This window comes from Orycteropus afer, unplaced genomic scaffold, assembly GCF_000298275.1.
Source record: "Orycteropus afer afer isolate SDZICR_OR568_19922 unplaced genomic scaffold, OryAfe1.0 scaffold00037, whole genome shotgun sequence".
NCBI classification, from domain to species: Eukaryota; Metazoa; Chordata; class Mammalia; order Tubulidentata; family Orycteropodidae; genus Orycteropus; species Orycteropus afer.
The window spans coordinates 1,626,117-1,648,651 of NW_006921624.1; the positions used below are offsets into that span (position 1 = coordinate 1,626,117).

Sequence of the window (22,535 nt, forward strand, 5' to 3'; positions counted from 1 at the left end):
GATGGGCTCAAGTATAGCAGGGATTGTGGGGCTCGCGCGGGATCGGGCAGTGTTTCGTTCTGCTGTGCATGGGGTCGCTATGAGTCGGAAATGACTCAATGACACTTAACAACAACAACAATGCCTAGGGTATCGATCTTAACGCATTCTATTTCATTTTTGACAAGTTCCTAGATTCATACTTTGTACTTTCCACGTTCCGATTATTAATGGATATTTGCAGCTGTTTCTTCCCATTCTGAGTCATGCCCCATCAATAAATGGAAGTCTCAAAAGCTTTACTTCATCACATCAGTAAGGTCAACTCTACTGTGAGGAGGCAGCTCTTTCCCAGTCGTATTTTGAGTGCCATTCAACCTGAGGGGCTCATTTTTCAACACTCTATCAGACCATGTTTCAAGGCTTTTCATAAAGTTTTCAGACAGTGTTTTCACTGCTATTCATAAGGTTTTCACTGGCCAATTTTTTCAGAAGTGGGTGGCCCCGTCCTTCTTCCCAGTCTGCCTTAGTTTAGAAGCTCTGCTGAAACCTGTCCACCATAAGTGACTCTGTTGGTATTTAAAACCTCTTGCCTCACAGGAACTTGCAAGACACTCCAGTGTGATAAACTGAGAGATGAGTGGCAGTCTCTCCATGAAAAAGGCAAAAGGTCATTAAAAAGAAAGGAAAGGAAGAAAAGTCCAAAATGGCTGTCAGAACAGACTCTGAAACTTGTTCTTGCATACAGAGTAGCTAAAGTGAAAGGAAGAAATTTTGAAAAAAGAAGAGCTGAACAGAAGATTTCAAAGGGTGGCTCGAGAAGACAAAGGGAAGTATTACAATGAAATGTGCAAAAATGTAGAATTAGAAAACCAAAAAGGAAGAACATACTTGGTATTTCTCAAGCTGAAAGAGCTGATGAAAAAAGCTCAAGCTTTGAATTGCACTACTGAAGGATTCTCTGGGAAAAATATTAAATGATATAGGAAGCATCAAAAGAAAATAGAAGGAATAGACAGAGTCATTGTACAAAAAAGAACTGGTTGACATTCAGCTATTTCAGGAAGTAGCATATTATCAAGAACCAATGTATCAAAGGAAGCAGTCCATGTCGCACTGAAGGAACTGGCGAAAAACAAGGCTCCAGGAATTGGCGGAATACCCACTGAGATGTTTCAACAAACAGATGTAGTGCAGAAGATACTTACTCATTTACACCAGGAAATCTGGAAGAAAGCTACCTGGCCAACTGACTGGAAGAGATCCATATTTTTGCCCATTCCAAAGAAAGGTGATCCAAAAGAATGTGGAAATTATTAAACAATATCATTAATATCACATGCAAATAAAATTTTACTGAAGATAATTCAAAAACATTTGTAGCAGTATATTGACAGGGAACTTCCGGAAGTACAAGCTGGATTCAGAAGAGGACATGGAATGAGAGATATCATTGTGGATGTGAGATGGATCTTGGCTGAAAGCAAAGAACACCAGAGAAATGTTTTTGCCTGTTTTATTGATTGTGCAAAAACACTTGACTATGCAGATCATAACAAAACTATGGATAACACTGCAAAGAATGGGAATTCCAGAACACTGAATTGTGCTCATGAGGAAACTGTACATAGACCAAGAGGCAGCTGTTCAAACAGAAGAATACTGCATGGTTTAAAATCAGGAAGGGCGTGTATCAGGATTATATCCTTTCACCTTACTTATTCAAATTGTATGCTGAGCAAATAATCTGAGAAACTGGACTATATGAAGAATGTGGCATCAAGACTGGTGGAAGCCTTGTTAACAACCTGCATTATGCAGATGACACAACCTTGCTTATTGAAAGTGAAGAAGACTAGAAGCACTTACTGATAGAGATCAAAGACTACAGTCTTCAGTATGAATTACATCTTAACATAAAGAAGTGGACCAATAAGCAACATCATGTTAAATAGAGAAAAGACTGAAAGTGTCAAAGATTTCATTTTTCTTGAATCACAATCATCAAGAAATCAGACACTGTACTGCACTGGGCAAATGTGCTGCAAAAGACCTCTTTAAATCTGAAGAGCAAAGATGACACTGAAAACTAAAGTGCACCAATAAGCCATGGTAACTGTGAGGGTTATGTTTGTGTGTCAACTTGGCTGGGCCTGGTTGAGTGGCTGGGCAGCTGGATGGAGTATTCCCCATGATGAGACTGATAATCAACTCCATGGTGCAATCTACTGGGAGCCTTAGGGAATGTGGTCTGTTTCCTGTATATAAGGAAACGCTTTGAAAATGGTCTCTAGCCTTTGGCATGCTTGGACCCTGCACGTAGCCGTGTCGTTGCTCAGCAGCCTGCCATGCTCTGCCGACCTTGGGACTTACAATGGACTTAAGCTAATGGCCTGCTGTGTGGTCTGGTAACATCGGGACTGTGCCATTTTACTTGTCAACCTTGGGGCTTCTCAGCCTCAGCAGCCAACAACTGTCTGAGTGAAGAAATGCCTCTAGCTCCAGTGGGCCGGGAGAAGGAGGCAGAGCTGGACCCCAAAGTTGAGGGGCTTTTACCCAGCCCCTAGAGCCTGGTACTTTGAACTTGGACTTAAAGCCTCCAAATTGTAAGAATAAACTCCTGTTTGATAAGGTCATCCCATTTGTGGTATATTTTCTTGTCAGAACGGCACCAGGTAAGCAGAACAGTAACGGAGCAAATGTGCTGAAAAAGATTTCTTTCTTTAAATCTGAAGAGCAAAGATGTCACTTTGAAAACTAAAGTGCATCAATAAGCCATGGTATTTTCAATTGCCTCATACGCATGTGAAAGTGGACAATGAATAAACAAGACTGAAGAATTGATGCCTTTGAATTGTGGTGTTGGCAAGGAATACTGAAAATGTCATGGACTGCCAGAAGAACAAACAAATCTGTCACTGAAGAAGTGTAGCTGGAATGGCTCTTGGAGGTGAGAATGGCCAGACTTCATCTCACCTACTTTGGTCATGTGGTCAGAAGGGGCCAGTCCCTGGAGAGGGATATATCATGCTCGATAAAGCGGAGGGTCAGAGAAAATGGGGAAGACCCTCAATGAGATGAACTGACACAGTGGCTGTGATGATGGGCTCAATCACAGCAAGGATTGTGAGGATGGCACAGGACTGGGCAGTGTTTCATTCTGCTGTACACAGGGTTGCTATGAGTCAGAATCGACTCAATAGCACCTAACAATAACATGTTTGCAGTGCAGTAAATTACGTAGTATGGCTTTTCTACCCATAAGTCATTGTAAATTCAGTGGTAGAATGAGCAACTGAGGAGCTCCTGATTGTAAATGTTATCCACCTGGAGTATTTCTGTTGGGCGTGGCACAATACAATGTTCTGGGAGGTTCCCACTCTCTCTCAGATGCTTAGAGTTCTGATGCTGTGATTGGCTAGTTTGACCACCCTGCCGGGCTCAAAAGGAGGCCTCCTAGAGGCAGAACTCTCTGACTGCTGGTTGAGGAAGACAGCATGTGCTGAAAGAGACATGCACCCTGGAAAGAGACATGTGCTGCTGGGAAAGAGACGCAAGAGACACGCGTTGCTGAGTAAGACACCGAGGGACATAGACTGTTGGGGAACAGACTGTAAGAGACTTGGCTGAGAGACGGTGGGCTGGGAGAGAGACTGAGCGTTTTTCCTGAACTTGAATTGTAGCCTGGTGCTTCCCTAATAAACTCCATAACCCGTGAGTTCTATGTGGCCACTGCAGAGAATTATCAAACCCAGGAAAGAGGTGGTGGGTGCTTTGGGAGGAATGGTTGGAGAAAGGCCTGGAGGGAGGCAGCATGTCTGGCCTTGCAGTAATAGGCCTTGGGTTACCGCTGGTAATCCTGTCTTCCCCTTGTAGGGTTAGAGGAGGTTGGACATGTGGCCTCCTTGCCCTTTTCAAAATGTTCTAAGTCAAACAAAATACTGACATATGTTTTAAGCATTTTTTTTTTATGATACCTTGCTTCAATTAACTTTTCTGAATAAATGTGGTAGATAAGAAAATTTCTGCTGTACTACTGCCACATCAAAACGAGCTACTGAAGTCTTTGAGCTTCATTTGTCTCACCTATAAAATGAGGAAAATAAAACTTATCTTGCAATGTTGGTATAAATTTACAAAATACTTTAACTTTACAACATCTCTTTTGATCCTTACAACTGTAGATGGCAGAACCTCCACAGACAGATAAAAGTTGATGGACATCAATTAACTGAGATAGTGTCTTCAAACTCAAAGATAAAGGAATATACTATCTGTTATATAACAGCTGCTTTGAGATTTGAGAACCACCATTATTGAGTTAATAAAGCAGGATCCTGAAATGGAATAGTTCTTGTGACTATCAGATTTAACCAGATGTTACTGATACCAGATGACCACTATCAAATTATAAGAAGGTGTAAGACTTCTCTTAAAATCCAGATTTCTAGGAGAATAATGCACATTTAAAAACGAATAATTCTGTGATGCTGGTACCCTGATGGCTGAGCTATACGTAACTCAATATAGTTTTCTCTTTGCTTAGAAAAAAATGTGTGTGTGTGTACATGTTAGAGAACAGGGAACAGAAAGAACAAAAGTGTTTCTGTTACTTAATTCAGAGGATAGCAAACTACTGCCTGTGGATCAAATCAAACTACTGTTGCTAATAAACTTTTACTGAAACACAGACATACTTCTGTGTATTGTCTATGGCTTCTTTTGTACTATAAAAGCAGAGTCAAATAGTTGTGAAACAGACTACTGGCCTGCAAAGCCTAAAATATTTCATATTTAAAGTTCTTTAGAAAAGTTTGTCAACTCCTACCTTACACTGATAAAACTATATTCAGAAGAATTATACGTCACTGATAATACAAATTATCTTACGCTTTAAGAAGAGTCACATTAACATAAACATGGAGAATAGGAGCTCAATGATACTGCCACTAATACGGCCACTAAAATCTATTATAGAGTTAAGAAAAGCAGCTTTGGGATCAGATTTAACTAGGTTAAAAATTCTGGCTCTGCCATTTACTAGCTAACTAGAAAGACTCATTTAACCTCTAAGCCAGTTTTCTCATCTGTGAAATGCATACTCCTTCATAAGGTCACTATAGTTAAGACAGTGTCCGTAAGTTATCAAAAATTCATGAGTTCGTACTACTATTTCCACAACTATGACAACTACTTTCTGTATGAGGAAACAGACTCAGAAGAATTAAGTTACCTGTCCAGTACCACACAGCTTAGAAATAATAGAGATAGAATTTAAAGCCAGGTCTACTATGCTTTAAAATGTCATGATATTGCAAATGCTTCCTATCTATAAAACACATATAATAATGATGAAAAAAAAAAATGATGAAATGAATTAAACAAGAGACTACAATATTATCTGAAGACATGACTAAAACCAGAATAAATAGTTTGAAACCTTCTGGAGACAATTAAAAAAGATGGAAGCATATATTTGAGGGAGTAGGAGAAGGACAGGGCTTAATTAAATAAATAAATAACTTGACAACAAAACAAATTCTAAGTCATTGTATAAAATGGTGGTAGGTTAATATAATGGAATCTAATTGTAGAGTCTGAATGCTTTATCTAAATGATTTTTAATACACTGTTACATAACCATGTAAAGGCTCAATTACATTTCTGTTTTAGAGCAGAAACCTTTTTACACAGATAAAATTTCTGCCAGCAGCAGTTCACACACTACAAATTCACTGCACTGAAAATATAATTGTGAGAGCATCAGCAGGTTTGTCTCCTGACTGCTAAAGCAATATTAAAAACATATGAGAACTATTCCCCTGGGGGCCTTTGCAAAACTCATTTATTAAAACTACTTGTGTAAAGACAAACCATGCTTTGGATTATTTCCTTCTCCTATACACATATGACATTTTCCAATGTGGAGAGTGTTTTACCAAGAAGAGTATAAAGCACTGGAAGAGAGCTAGAAGAAGATAATGTCCACTTGTAGTCCTATCTCTTAAGGGCATGCAATAATTTTTTAAATTGCGGAGACATAGTTTTACTAAGAATAGAGTGAAAAGATTCAACAGCTCAAACTTCAGAGAAAAAGCAAACCCCAAAGTAACAAGCCCACAACCCTAATAACTAGACAGCAAGAAACAGAGGTGTTTGGATCACTCTTAAAGCCAGCCTTTTTTAGCATATACTGGCATCCTTTACAGGGAGAATGGGTAACTACACAAGTGTCTCACCAACCTGACTTACCAGAGTGTCTCTGGTCTTATTAATAAATACTAACAACAGTGTATTCTTTTTACACAGCCTAGAAAACAGTCCTTCTTATAATTATTGTCACACTGTCTCTGAGCTGCTAGGAAACCGCTGAATTTCACCAAGTGTTAGAAGGAAAAACAAGTGGTACAAATAGAAATTTATACTGTGCTTGTGAAACTCTTTTCTGTCACTATTAAGTATGTAAACACAGATAAGGAAAAACCCCACCTGGGGTCTCTCTATTGCATTATGAGAGCATCCTCGAAACTTCTCTGATTATTCTGTATTGGCTTAACACTGGGCAACCTATGGTTCCAAACCTCTTCAATATAAAACCCCAAACCAGCTGCTATGGAATCAGCTCTGACTCACAGCGACCTCATGTGTGTTAGAGTAAAACTGTGCTCGATAGGGCTTTCAATGGCTGAGTTTTCTGAAGTAGATCACCTGGTTTTCCTTCTGAGGAGTCTCTGGGTAAACTCAAATCACCAACCTTTCTGTTGCTATCTGCATGCTTAAATGTTTATACCACCAAGGGACTCCTTTCAATATATAGGACGTCTTTTCTTACTTATTTCCTCCATGAATTTCACGTTTGTATAAATACTTTCTTTAGCAATAAAGATTTTATTAGGTTTTGCTTGGGTAATACTGATATTTTGAAAATTGATTTCACATCTAAATGACTACAAATATGAACTTCAAAAAACAGAAAGACCCTAATGCTTAGGTTTCTATTACTGGTTCTACTGTTGTTGGTAAGAGTTCTTACCCATAAAATGAAATTTGTAGATGAAAAGGAAAAACCACACTTATAACTTACCATCTTGACAGTAGTTCTCCCCAGGTTTCAAGAATTTTTTCTGCACATTCTTTGGATACATCACCAGATCCACTCAAGAGAGGTTCATCATTATCTTTAGTAAACAAAACACAAAAAAGGGGTAACAGGCTATGCTGAGCCAAAAGAATGATATGGGAATGGAATAATCAAATTTGAATGACTTGACTGGAAGCATAAAGCCATAATTTATCTTAATATATACGTATCAACACAAAGAAAATAAAAACATGGAATGCTGTTGTAACTTTTCCCATTTTCTTTTGCTTCCCATATAGGTCTATGTTATGTCAAATGCAGAAAAGAGTCATTAAATAATAAACTTACTGGACTCAAAATATGACACGTTCTTTCCTTTTCCAAAGCAAAAGTCTTTTGTGTGTGAAAACACGTAGCAGTCTAACAGCTAAAAAAAATTACAAATCACCTCAGTGTCCAACAATAGATAATTGTTGAATAAATAAATACATGTATACAATGCAACTGCATACTAACATGTTTATATAGTAACAGCAAAATACCATGTAAAATAAAAATATGGAGAGCTGAATCTACATTTTGATCGACTCTCTGTTACAAAACAGAGAAGACTGGAAGCAATTAAGTCAAGACATTAACAATTACTGCCTCCAAGTGATAGAATTGTTAATTTTTTTTCTCTCCTCCTTTATGTTTTTATGACTTTCTGGATTTTCCACTTTTCTGGATTTTTCTGTATATGACACACATAATTTATAGTAAAAAGCACAAAAACATTAAATGAATCATTTCAAACTTGACTGAAGTAATTAAATAAAAATTAAGTCAAAGAAGAACTTGAAGCTTATTAACTTAAAAAAGTAAAAACTGTGACAATGATAAAGGGATATGAGAGGAACTGAAAAGCATGGGGGGGGGGAGAATACAAACTAAGATATCTATTTACTCTTCCCTTTTGTTGGGCACTTAGGAAGTTTTCAAGTTTTTGCTACAAACCATATGGGTACGAGTATCCTTGTAGTGGTATTTTTGAAAATGTGCCATCACTTCAACTGAGTATATGCCCAGAAGTGGACATTACTGGGTTTAAAAAAAGAACAAAACCTTAAAGGCTTTTGAAACTTAAGACAGACTACCTTCCAAAAGGGTTTTACCAATTTACATTTCCACTAACTGTACAAAAAGTTCCTGCTTCCAAGTGACCTCACTGATACTTTGCTTTTCATTATTTTTGATTTCTCAACCTGCCTAAAAAAACTGTAGATTTTCTGATGATTACATTATGATTTACATCCCTACTACTACTAGAGATAGCATTCATCTGAGAACAATGATATTAAAGGCAAAGAAAGCCCTGATACTTATTATTAAACTTCTCCACATTATAATATCTTAGACATTATCATCACTTTCGAAGGTGAGATAGAGAAGAGGATAGATTGAATGTAACTGAGAAATTATATATGGAGGAACAGAGTAAAGGAAAAGGTTCAAGGGCACTAAGATGAACTTCCCCAATTTCACTATCGTGTCAGAATTGGCCCTAATTTCTAATCCCTGAAGGAATTCTCTTCTCATTAAAATATCAATATATCGTACACATCTCCTTGGAAAAAAGAAGGCCATTAAAAAAGTTCTAAAATTTACAAGGATGGCACTTGCTTCAAAAAGATTAGGAAGATCTAGCTTACATATTCCCTTTTACAGTTTTAAATGTTTTCAACAAATCTGAATAGCCGTAATCTGAAATTTGTTTAGAACCCCATCTACTTAAGGCAGAGTAGAAGTGGAACATCTTAGTTTCAGAATGTTGTTTCTAAATACTTCCTCTCTGTAACTGTTGGCACAAATAATCCATACAATTATACCCATTTCTTCCCAGGGAAGAGACAGATCCCACTGGTAAAGGTTTTCCTGGTCTGAATACTAGATTTGAGAGAATTAAAAGATGGCATAGCTACACAGTTCCTCTTTCAGTACCAATTCTCCTGTCATTAGTTCTTCACTAAGGAAATGGACCCTAGAATGTTACCCATCCTGCAGTAATTACTGAGCACTTACTACATAAGAAGCATTGTGCTAAACACTAAAAAAAAAACATGTGAGGCAAAACCATATGCTTTTCCAGAGCTGTGTTCCAGTGTTCCTTGATTCTTCCATGGAATACCCATTGCCACTAGTCCTCCACTGTCCCTAGTTAAGGACTGTCAGTAGAGGTCTTCTGAACTTTCTCACTTAAGTTTAAAAAATACATATGCCTAAAGATTAGAAAGGAGCTCTGGTGGCATAGTGCCTAAGGCATCTGACTGCTAACCAGAAGACTGGCAATGCAAACCAACCAGCCACTCTGCAGAAGAAGACTGGGCAATCTATATCTATAAAGAATTACAGACTTGGAAACCCAAAGAGGGTCACTATGAGTCAGAATCAACGCGATCAGTCCTGATGTTATCAGTTAGTTGGGTCCAGATTTCTTTGTAAATGGTAAATATTCTTCAAAATATATAGTATGGAGATTTGAGCATTGTCCAATATCATTATAAATAGACAGCCTTTCTCAATTTTTGTGTCTTTTTTATTTTACTGTTGAGTTTAAGGGAGGAAAGTTACGTAAACATTTACTCACTTTGCCTTCTTAATTACTGTTGATTTGAAAGGGAAATTGCAAGTCTGAAGAATACCAGCTACAAAACAGACAATCTCAAACCATGGGAAACTAACTGTGATCCCAGAGATAAATCCATCTTTCTCAGCTTTAACATCTAACTTAAATTGGCTGGTAGAGTAGTGCCTAAGGTACTTGACTGCTAACCAGAAGGCTGGCGGTACAAACCCACCAGCCACTCCTCGGAAGGAAGATGGGGCAATCTACTTCCTTAGTGATACTGCCTCAGAAACTCAAGGAGGGGTCACTATGAGTCAGGTCGGACTCAACGGCACGTAACAACAACAACTTAAGGTACCTTTAAATTGCAGCTCTGACTTCTCCAAAAATGATACATCTGCTTTCTCTGTACTTCAAAATGCTTTATGTAAACTAAATTAACAGAGGTGATAACAGAACAGAGCTCAGACTATAGATTCATAGATCTGGATTCAAATTCTGACTCTCAATTTCTAACTGTGTAACCCTTGGGAAAATCATTTCAATTTTTGCAACTCTATTTCCTCATACAGAAAAGGAGGACAATGATAAATCCTGTTTTTCAGGACTGTTATATAAGACAAACAATGCATTTGACACAGTGCTTATCATATAGTAAATCCAAACCAAATCCACTGCCATGGAGTCAGGTCTGACTCATAGCGACCTCTCCTTGGGTTTCCGAGGTGCTATCACTACAGAAGTAGATTGCCCAACCTTCCTTCCAGGAAGTGGCTGGTGGGTTTGAACCACCAGCCTTCTGGTTAGCAGTCAGATACCTTAGGCCTTACGCCACCAGAGCACCCATCATATAGTAAGCATGTAGTAATTGGTGGCCATTAATGTTACTAGTAATGACTCTCAAATGATTAGTTACAGAGAAAATGGGACTTGAAGGGAATCGGAAATTCAATGCTTGCTCTAAACTTGAAAAAAAAGTACACGCAGTCATGAGTATTTATTTTAACCAAATCAGTTATTCCTGCCACCCCTAAGCCTTTGATAATTCTTTGCTGAGACATGCCCAACCAGCACGTCTGCCTGCTGAATTCTTCTTGTACTTCGAAGTCCTAGCTCAACAACTATTGCTCATTATATGCCTCCTCACAATCCCCACAATGAAAAATGAAATCTCCTTTATGAATTTCCAGAATACTTCTTGAGAACTACACATAAACATATGCCACATATGACCTTCTATCATAATCAGCTTTTAAAACTAGAAAATATCTCTCAAAGTTTCATTTTTTCCTGTGCTCCTTCCCTGCCTTCCTCACTTCTGTACAGTACATTTTAACATTTCGGTACAATACAAACTTAAGAGATTAGTTCAATAGATACAGCCACGAAAAAGAAAAAAAAAAAAAAAAAAAAGAGAACTGGTTAATTCTTAATATTTATCAGTGTGAAAACAAGCTAAAAAAAAATACACATATGTTTGGTGAAAGACTCATGCACAGAAAAGCACATTTTGGCAAATGAGCTTGTTCCTGCTAAATCAATCCACTGAGATAGGACGTTAATTAACGGAAGGTGTGTCAAATTTAAGGAGCTCTGGTAGCGCAGTGCCTAAGGTATTTTACTGCTAATTAGATGGATGGCAGTTCATCCATCCTCCGCCGAAGGAAGATGGGGAAATCTACTTCTATGAAGATTTACCACCTTGGAAACCCAATGAGGGATGCTATGAGTTACAATCAACTAAATGGCTGTGGGTTGCTTTTGTTAGTTACTAAATTTCCTCTAAAAAAATAAATATGCTAATATACCAAGCTGGTATTTAACTACTACAAAAAAAGCACAAATTATAAATCTCATTTTTCAAACTTGGTTACAAGTATTTGAGGAAATTCTAATGTCATTCATGTGTGAATCTATCTTCCACAGCTCCTTGCATATAGTAGATTCTCTTAAGTATTTATTGAAAAAAATTCCAAATACCACAACACATTATCAGTTCCCTGATAAAATTTTAAGAGTCTGCATGGTCCTGTACCCCAAAATATGTATTAAGCTTTCCCAACAGTTTACCTTCCTCTTCATCATCTTCTGGAGGAGAAGGTATCATTGAGGTCTGAGATCCAGACTGTGGCAGGCGAATTGAGGGACTGGCTGTAGTTTTCCTCCTCTCTCTCTCTGATTCACTTTCCAAGCATACAACTTCATATAAAGTATCATTATTATTCTTTCTCTCCTTTTGCTTTATCTTGAGAATTAAAAAAAAATATATTTATTAAGTGTTAAAATTATTTTTAAAATAAAAATTTCTGATTTCACACAGGATTTAAGAATGAAAAGGTATTATTTTGATTATCTACACTAAATGTAATCATCTCTAAACATAAAAGTATATGTTTAAATTTAAAAACTCTCTTAAGAAAACTGGACAAGACTTCAGTTCTGCAGCTTTATTTATGGTCTTCAGAGTCTATCACCAAATATCCAACTACCAATGCTTATTCAGTATAAACTAAAAATTGAACTGTTCTGTATTTTCCAGGTTACTTTATGGTGTCCTTCAAGATTTCTTATGTAAAACTACACATGAAAAAATATTTTCAAATGTTGTAAAACAAAGTTTAGGAATATAAAAGACCTCTACCATGTTTTTTCTACTCCTTTAGCTTAATTAAAACAGTACAAGGAACAATTAAAGGCTACTACTCATGGGGGGAAGGGGGTAGGTAAGCAGCAGGAATAGAAATCAAAAATATTTTGGTAACTGAAACTGATTTGTATTTTGGTTTTATTGTGGGGCAAATATATAAAATTTTAAACTGTCCAAAATAGACTTTACCACCGTAATAAATAAATGAACTAACATTCCATATTATTGCCAGTCTAAGGAAGAGGAGAAGAAAACAAAGTGAAATATAAAACAGGAAGAAAAGAAAGAACTGTAGGAAAAGGTGCAGAGAAAACTAGAAAAGTGGTTGTACCAAAGAGAAAGAAATATACACAAACAAAGTGAAAAGACAGGAAGAGAAAGGGTGGTTGTGAACAGTTTTATTAGGTACAGAAATATTGGGCAGGGAATATATTATCATTTTGATGTTCATTTGGGTTCTTAAGAAAAATTACCCCAAATTCAGAAATAAGATCAGGATAATAGCAACATGTCTTTCCAATATCATCCTGAAGCAATGTTTAATAAAGGAGTTGGCAAATAATTCTGTAAAGGACCAAACTTTAAAAAAATATACAAAATATTTTAGACTTTACAGGGCCGTAGTTACTGTTCAAACTATTCAACTCTGTCATTACAGCACAAAAGCAGTCATAGGCAATAAAAAAATAAATAAGTTTGGCTGTGGCAGACCAGACTTGGCCCACAGGCTTCAGTTGGCCAACTTTGATTTTACAGGTCCACCCAAGATTATTTACATTTTTAGGTGAATAACCACTTTTTACTTAGCTACTTACTATTAATTAAGGACTCAGACTCTGTGAAGTTACATGTTAACTGTAGATTTGTGTCCAGTAGATATGCAAATGATTTCTGTCCAATAGAAAAGATAACCCAAAGGTTACCTATAGGACATTAACCAGTTTTAAATCTAACTCAGCAATGTTACTCTAACATTATTTCTTTAAGACTATATAAAACTCAACTTTCTCCAATACTTAGAACCAGTTTTACCATCATACTACTGCCTTTATTGAATAAGTTGAATTAGTATCTTTGACATATATTCATGAAATATCTGTAAAATTACAATCTTTTAACTTTAAAAAATTATACTTTGATAGGAAATAGAGTTTAAATTTTTTGTTTTGTTTTGTTATGAATTATTCTCTGAAACAGTTAACTGCTACCTGAAATAACTAAAAAATCAATAGCTACTCATCTTATTAAAAAAATTCTGAGACAATATAACTCTCTGATGATAACCAATGCAGTTCACCTACAATAAAGTTCTTATCTAATAATAGTGACCAATAACATCTTTTGAAGTCACATAAAAATAGTCAAGAATTGTACTCAGAGCTTGTATGTCAAGAACATCAGCTATGAAAAATGTTAATTGTTGATGCTGGGTAATACAATATTAGACTTCATTATATTATTCTTTTAATTCATGTGTGAAATTTTCTATAATAAAAAGCTTTTTGAAAAGCACTCTTAAAAGGCAAAAAAAAAAGTAGACTTAAATAAATGAAAACACATCCCATATTCTTGAATAAAGTGACTCAACATCATAAAGATGGCCATTTTCCCCAGTAAAAATACTAATAATTTTCTTCCAGAGCTAGACAAGTTGAATCTAAATTTTATATGAAAAATAAACCATTACAATATCCAGGAAAATCTGAAAAAGAGGTGCAACTGGGGAGGCAAAGTAGTCCTACCATGTACTAAAATATAAATCAAAAACAAAAATCACTACCATCAAGTCAATTTTGTAAAGACTACATATTTAAAACAATGTGACAACAGCACTTAAGTAACTTAAAGACCAATGGAACAGAATATTAAAACCAGAAAGAGGTTCAAATACAATTTGATTTACAGTAAATTTAGCATTCAAGTTATTGAGGGAAATGTTAGGCTTTTTAATAAATGGTGTTGGACAAATAGATGGTTGTTGGGAAAAAATTAAATCAGATCCATACTTTGCATTATATACCAGAATACAATGTGGTGTATGAATCAGAGATGTAAATGTAGTAAAATGAAACCAGCTAGGTGCGAAAATAAAATGGGTAAAATCCCTTACAACTTGGGAGTGGAGAAAGACTTTCTAACTAGGACCCTAAAACCAGAAGTTATAAAGAAAAATCTGATACATTCTAATACAATTAAAAATAAATAAATAAATACTGTGCAGCAAAACACAAAACCGTAATATAAGTCAAATCAAAGTTGACAAATTAAGAGAAAATATTTGTAATATATCTCATATAGTTAAACTCTCAATATACAGAGAACTCCTAAAACTTGAGAGGAAAAAGCTACAGCCAAAGAATAAGCAAAAGACATGAACGGGCAATTCATGGAAAAGGGAAAAGAAAAATCATTCTCAAGCTTTGTTACGTTGTACCACCATTATCGCTATCCTTTCCCGAAATATCTTACCACTTAATAGCATTAACTCAATGCCCCCCAAATGAAAGCTTCCTCTTTCCCCATCCCTCCCACCCCTGGCAACCACTAATAATCTTTGGCATACATATGTATCTTTTTTTTCCCCAACTATCTAGAGATTTTCCCTTCCCTCCCCTCTCATCCCTGCTAACTAACAAAGAAAGTCTCCTTCTACAGATAAACCTGTCCCTAATTTTTTACAATAGTGGACTCATCCAATATTTGTCTTTTTAACTTTCCCACTAATTTTCTCTAATATGGTACAATCTTAATGAAACAGTTCCCATAGATAAGAATGTTTCCAGGCTAAAAAGGAGTTACTGAGTCATCAGATAATGTTAGTGAAAGGAAAAAGAATCAACTTTAAAATGGGCATTTTTTTAAAAAAATTATATTGTTTTCCCACACTGATGGTAATAAACAGTGTATTTTTAAAATTTGCTGTGTAGCACTATTTCCTTTTCAGGATAAAACAAAAGCAAAACCGCCATGGAATCGATTCCAACTCACAGCGACCTCCAATGGGTTTTAAGGTAGTACGGAAGCAGACTACCCCATCTGCCTTCCAGTGGAGTGGCTGGTGGGTTTAAACCACCAACCTTCTGGTTAGCAGTAAAATGCCTTAGGCACTGTACCACCAGAGCTCCTTTCTGGCTAAAGGGGTTAAAAATTTGAATTATGTTTATTTTAAGTAAATCCTAAAAATACTCCCACAGACAGAAAGATAAAAGTAGCATGTTTCCATTTAAAAAAAAAAAAAAAACCCTGGCTGAGATGCTTAGAAGACTTAGGTATGAATCCTGTCTACCACCACCTACTGTAGAATCTACTATTTTATACCTTTGAATCTCCCTTTTCTCATCTATAAAATGAGAATGCTGTTTATCATCATTGGGTCACTGTGAAAATTACTTAAGATAGTAAAGGTTACAGTGGCTAATAGAGTGATGACCACAATAGGGCCTCAATTAGTGATACCAAACCAAACAACCCAAACTCACTACTGTCGAGTCAATTTGATTCACAGTGACCCTTCCTTGGGTTTCCAAGGTGACGTTTGCCCAATCTTCTTTTTGAGGAGTGGCTGGTGGGTCTGTACCCCCAGCCTTCTCGCTAGCAGTCAAATGCCTTAGGCACTACGCCACTAGAGCTATTATTATTATTTTGTTATTATTTTTACTGCTATGAATGCAAAGAACAGAATATAGTTTATTAAGTTACAAATGGTGAGATAAACAGAGATCTAAGACAAAAACAATGAACAATAAAAAGTTGTTTAAATTCTTCATATTGTACCTCTCTTCTCATGTCCCCTAGGTTCTCCAACTCCTCACCCCTCAACTTAAAAGATACTCTCAGGAATTTCCTGCCCTTCCCCCAGCTTCCATAAATATACTTCTGCTTTTTGCAAAGAAAATATCCACAATGCAGCCTATGCTTAGGAGTTTGCTACCTTAACAGAAGATTCTAGATAATGTTAGATAGTGTTATATGGCTGTCTCAGGTTTGCATATGTTTTTGGCTAGTCTACCCCATTAAGTCATTTTTTACCCAATTAACTAATAAAAGGTGTTAGAACAACATACCATACTAGAATATGTTTCAAATTTGCATGAAATTGAAATCAAACACATTTAAGTAATTTCCATGAAGATATATTATTCTAGACTCAACCACCTATGCAATACTCCTACAAACTCATGTAATCTTTGAGTCCAAGGCTGGGTAACATAAGACCTCAAGGGAATGGCAAGTATAGGACACAGTTATAGATACTTCTCAGACTTAGATACCCCATGGGATTGGTCTTGTGAGTTGAAGGCTTATGAACATAGTCTTATAGGACAACTTGGTCAATAGCATAGCATAGTTCCTAAGTTTATGTTCTACATCCTGGTTTGATGAGTAGTGTCTGGGGTCTCAAAAGATTGCAAATAGCCATATAAAACTGTTGGTCTCTATTTGTCTTGAGCGAGAGAGAAAAAAAATATCAAAGACTCAAAGAAGAATCTAGTCTATAGGACTAACAGCCTATATGAACCACCACCTCATCTATCTAGAGACCAGAGGAACTTAGATGATACCCAGCTACCACTACTGAAAGCACTGACCAGGGACACGATAAATGGATCCTGATAATACAGGAGAAAAATGCACAACAAAACTCAAACTCTTCAAAAGTCCAGACTTACTGGACTAACAGAGATCAGAGGAACCCTTGAGACTCTAAAGTAATATACCCTTTAGACTTTGAACTGAAATTACTCCCAGAAATTACCGTTCAAATAAATAACAGATTAGCTCATAAAATAAACAGTATCATCTGTGAGTACTATGCTCTTTTAAAGAAGAGCAAAATGAGGAGATATTATATTATAAATGTAACAGGAGAGGAATGTATTTATGATATAATATTTATGCTCATTAAAATAAAATTAGAAAAAGTTCTAAGTAAAGAGAGTATGTATTTTTTATACAAGTCACATAAGAAATATTGTACAATTAATTTCTATTTACCATCTCTTGTTCTAGAAATTTTTAAGGGTCATTCCTTCCCACCCATTAAAAATTTTCAAAGTAATGCTTGTAAACTGGTTTTCTTTCTGAAGTATTTTATACTGGAGTTGAGGCTTCATCTAAATAATCAATGTTGTTCTCATTTTATGACTTAAGAGTGTTTCATCCTGTGTCCCACTGAGGTTCTAAATCTCTCTCAATAATGACTAAAATGTACTGAGAATTTATTATGTGCCAGAAAATATTCTAAACATGTCATATAAATTCTTATTTAACTGTCACAATACTAGAAGGAAAGATAGTACTATTATTGTCATTTTGAAGTTGAGTAAACTGAGATGCACAGAGTTTTAGTCATATAACTAGTTGGTGGTAAAATACAAGCCAAGTTCTAGATGGTCATCCTATGTTAATCTTCTTCTTCTGTCACACGGAAGGACTGGGAGAACAGTACTGGGACCTAGGTTTACACTCTGTCTCTTGAGACAACACTGAGAAGAAATTTCTATTCCTGCCTTGCCTGTTTCCTTTTTCTAATTATTTTCAATAGGGCTAACATAGATACAATGGAATCAAATTTTTATTACTGTAGAAAAGTATACGTAAGTAAACCTATATATAACACTATAATTCTGGTTATAATTAAATATCTAAACTGCATGTAAATGAAATCAATTCAACAAATATTTATGGAGTACTATTATATTCTAGGTGCTTGGGATAACTCAGTGAAAAAGATTAAGAATTGTGCCTTAGTGAATAAGAAAAGGAGATAATAAGCAATAGAAAAATAAATATATTGTGCAGTATACTGGAAGGCCAGAGCCATGTTAAATAATGTATCAGTTAAGAGACAGGATTAGAACAGTTAGGCAAACCGCAGTATTAAATGGAAAGTCAGGGTGAGTTGCTGAGAAATAAATTTGAGCAAAAATTTGAAGGAGGTGCATATTAGCAAGTGAGAATTCCAGGCAAAGGAAAAGACCAGAAGCAAAATCCTAGAAAAGGTGGTTAGAGCAGAGTGAGCAAGCAAGAAGGAAATGTAACAGGAGAGGAATGTATTTATGATATAATAGGCAGCAGACCAGGGAGGGTCTTGAAAGCCATTGCAAAAACTTTGGCTTTAACTAAATGAAATACAGATAGAGGTTTAAACAAAAGAATAACATCATTTGACCGCAGGCTGCTGTGTTGACATGCAAAAACAGGAACATGGAGATGATCATTTCAAAGACGATGAAAGAAATCTCTTTGGAGTAAAGTGATCAGATTCTGTGTATGTTTTAAAAGTAAACAGACTGAATATGAGGTGTGAGAAATAATAGAGTAAAATTTCTCAGCCTAAGCAAATATGAGGAGAAGATACCATGAAATAAGTTAGTACAGGCAGGTAGATAGAACATTTTGGGGTTGAGGATCCTTCTGGACAGGTTAAGTTTGGGATGTTTCACACACATCCAAACAGAGATGCTGAATAGACAGTTAGATTTTAAAAAAGACTCAAATTTAGGAGAGAGGTATGGGTTGAAAATAGAAATGTGTGAGTCATCAATGTATGGATGACTACTTGAGACTAACCTTCACAAAGGGAGCAATGTAGCTAGAGAAGGGGTCCAAGGATCAGCCTGAGGCACTTCAAAACTATGAGGCTTGGAAAAAGAAATCAGGACATAAAACAGAGAAGAAATGAACAAGGAGAAAAAACAAAAACCTACCGTATATGCTATCTTCAAAAACTAAGTGAAAGAGGAGTATTAAGAAGAAGTGATCATTTGAAACAAATGCTACTGATAGGTCAAGTAAGATGAGGTCAATGATTGAGTACTGAATTTAGCAATGTGAAAGTCATTAGTGACCTGATGTGAGCAGTTTCTGTGAGATGAGAGTGGGAGAGCAAAAGCCTGACCATAGTGGGCCTAAGAGCAAATGGAGGGTAGGAATTGGAGGCAGACAAATAATTCCTAGAGTTTGCTACAAAGGCAATGAAAAAAGGAAGCAGTAACTGGTGGGGCAAAGGGAGCCAAGAAAAGCTGAAAGAACAGAACAGAGATTTTACTTGCTGCCCTCCAGAGAAAGAGAGAGAACAAGGAATCTGACCATGGCTGAGTTAATAACCAGATAAAACAAATAAGCAAAGAAAAAAAATAAGTACTTTTCAAAAGAACATACTAGAACAGAATCTCTAAAATAATCAAAGAATGTTATAAAATAAAATGTGTATGAATTATTGAATGGAAAACCGATTTGCTCTGAAAACTTTCACCCAAATAACAATTTAAGAACTAATAAAAAGTAAAATGCCCAAAATCCCAAATTAAAAGCCTAAGACACAAGAAAAATGCAACTCATCAAACATTAAAATTTGCAGTGAAAGATTTTTAAGGCAGTTATTGTAATTATGCTCAATGATATAAAAGAAAATCTGTTCAAAAAACCTCTAAAAATCTCAAGAAAAATTAGAAATTATACAAAATGGACCTAACAGAAAATTTAAAAGCCAAAATACAAGATCTGGATGGGTTCTGGTAAGATGGTGGAGTAGGCAGACAAACTACATAGACCCTCTTCAACAAAGAAAAGTGTAACGAATTAACACAGATGCAGAAGATAATCCTGGAACCCAGAGCTTTGAAAAGAAGGATAAAGAAGTGGACTGAACTCCAACTAGTAGAAGAACCTACATGAAAAAAACAAAAAAGGGGACATACAGAACTGCAGTCTGTTAGAGATCCTGATGCCATTGACAGCTTGGATATTGCCAAGTGGTGTAAGGACCCAAGAATTAACCTAAAAATCAGCCCTGCTAGCCAGGGACTGCAGGGAGGCCTGCATTGGTGGCCGGTGAATAAAAAGGGAAGCAGCGAAGAAGGAGACGGGCTGAGCTGTGGACTTCTGCCTGTACAGGTGGGCGCAGCCATTTTGAATGTTTACAAGCAGTTCAACCATTTTGGATATTTAAGGCAACAGTGGTCTCCCAGATTCCAGAGAATTAAGAATAGGCTCCACTTGCTGGAAACTACAAGAATATTCCAGACATGAATGACTGGAAAGATGGGATATTCCCCTACTTTTACACCCCACACCCTCTTGGTGAATGGAGGTGCAGAGTACCCTCACTGCCACACACGATCTGGGCCGGCAGGAATTCCATCCCTGTGTGCTTCAACAGAGCCTGGGTGCTCTGGCCCACCCTGACCACAAATTTTCTTTCCTTTTTTTTTTTTTACAGTTTGTTTTTGTCTGTTTTAAAATTATTACTATTTTTTTTCTCATCCTTTTTATTATTATTCTTTATGTTTCTCTTCCCAGGTTCTAGTTTTCAGCTTTTTCTCTCTTCCCTGTTCCTGAGTCCCATTTTTATTCTTTCTCGTGGTTAAGCCTGTTTCTCGTTTTCCCTTTTTGCATTTTTCTCATTTTTCTCTTCATTTTTCTCCTACTCTAAATCTTTTCTCTTACTGCCCTCTCCAGAGATGCTGTGGGTCTTTTCTTTTTTCTTTTATTGGTTACTGTTGCTGTGTGTTTATACGATATGTTTTTTGTCAGCTTGCTTTTACGTTTTTGATGGTTTTTCAATCGTAACTTTTGTCTTGAGTGGGAGACAACTGTGCCCATACAATGCAGCCACACCCACACCTCCTGCAGTCCCATTTACTGAGTGAAAGCCATCACTTCCTTCTCCACCAAAAAGCCAACAACAAACGACCACCAAGAAGAGCCTGAATCACCCTTAACTGGTCTTCATGACAGTTCACAGAGATCTAAATACAACAACCTCACAGTGTCTCGGCAACAAAAGACCATCACAGTCCACACAAAGAAGCAAGATAAAGCAGAAGAAAGAAGGAAGAAGGATACAAACCCAGAACACATCCCTGAGGAAGAAGCAGCATTGGAACTCCCTGATATGTAAATCAAATGAATTATACCTAGTTATCTTAAAATGACTGAGACACAGATCAAGGAAAACACTGACAAAATTAAGGAAAACACACACAAAACCACAGACCAATTTTGGAAGAAAATACAAGAACAAAATGACTAAATAAGTGACAAATTAGAAATGATTCAAAATATACAGTCAGAAATCCAGAAGATTAATGCTAAATTTTCAGAAATAGATTAACACATTGAAAGGGAAAAGGAATAGAATCAAAAGAATGGAAGACAGAATTAATGAGACTGAAGACAACCTGAATACTTCTTTGGAAAGGGATCAATCAGAAAATCAGATCAAAACAAAATGAAGAAAGCCTAAGGTTCATGTGGGATACCATCAAAAGGAATGACCTATGTGTAATCAGAATTCCAGAAAACAAAGAGAAAAAGAAAACCACTGAGAAAATTGTCCAAGATTTGTTGAAAGAGAACTTCCCTGGTATGATGAAACAGGAGAATATATCCAGTCAGGAAATCCAATGAACCCCAAACAGGATAGATTCCAAAAGAAAATAACCAAGACATACCAACATCAAACTCATCAAAAGCAAAGACAAAAAATGAATCCTGAAAACAGCATGGGAAGAACAAAATATTACTTACAAAGGACAACCAATAAGCGCTGATTTCTCAGCAGAAACGATGGAAGCAAGAGGAATGGTATACATATAAGGCTAACAGAGAAAAATTCCCAAACAAGAATTATATACCCAGCAAAATTGTCCGATAAATATGATGGTGAAATTAAAAGAGTCTAGATAAACAGAAATTAACAGAATATGTTAAAACCAGATCAACCTTACAAGAGATACTAAAGGGAGTCCTTAGAACAGAGAACCAATAATAACAAACAACAACCGATCATCAATACACAAGATGACATAACCCCAAAACCAACACAGCTATGGAAGTAATCAAAGTAAAATACATTTACAAGACAGTAAACAGCGAACGAGAGACATCAATGGCCAGATGAGGACAACTACAACCAAACAGAGGGGAAAAATTGTGTAGTCACAGAACTTCCAAATGGTGCGGAAGTCAAGAGAGTTCCAAGATAGAATGGACTGTTCTAAACTCAGGGAGAAAATGACATATCACAGGATAACTTAAAAGAAAAATGATAAAACTTCACATTACAATTAAAAAGGCGATCACAAATATTCAACAACTACTAAACTCTGGTAGCATAGTGGCTAAGGCAGTTACTTGACTGCTAACCAGAAGGCTGGCGGTTCAAACCCACCAGCCACTCCTCAGAAGGAAGATGGGGCAATCTACTTCCGTAGTGA

At 36.3% G+C, this 22,535-nt stretch overlaps 1 protein-coding gene across 1 annotated transcript in view; it reads right to left on the bottom strand.

Moving 5' to 3' along the window:
• RABGAP1 (RAB GTPase activating protein 1) overlaps positions 1-22,535 on the bottom strand; it is a 198,266-nt gene that overhangs the window by 120,200 nt on the left and 55,531 nt on the right. The window contains exons 10-11 of the mRNA XM_007936625.1: positions 11,736-11,910; positions 7,064-7,157 (exon numbers count right to left, since the gene is read on the bottom strand). Coding sequence (XP_007934816.1) covers positions 7,064-7,157; positions 11,736-11,910 — 269 coding nt within the window. The remainder of the gene's footprint in view (positions 1-7,063; positions 7,158-11,735; positions 11,911-22,535) is intronic.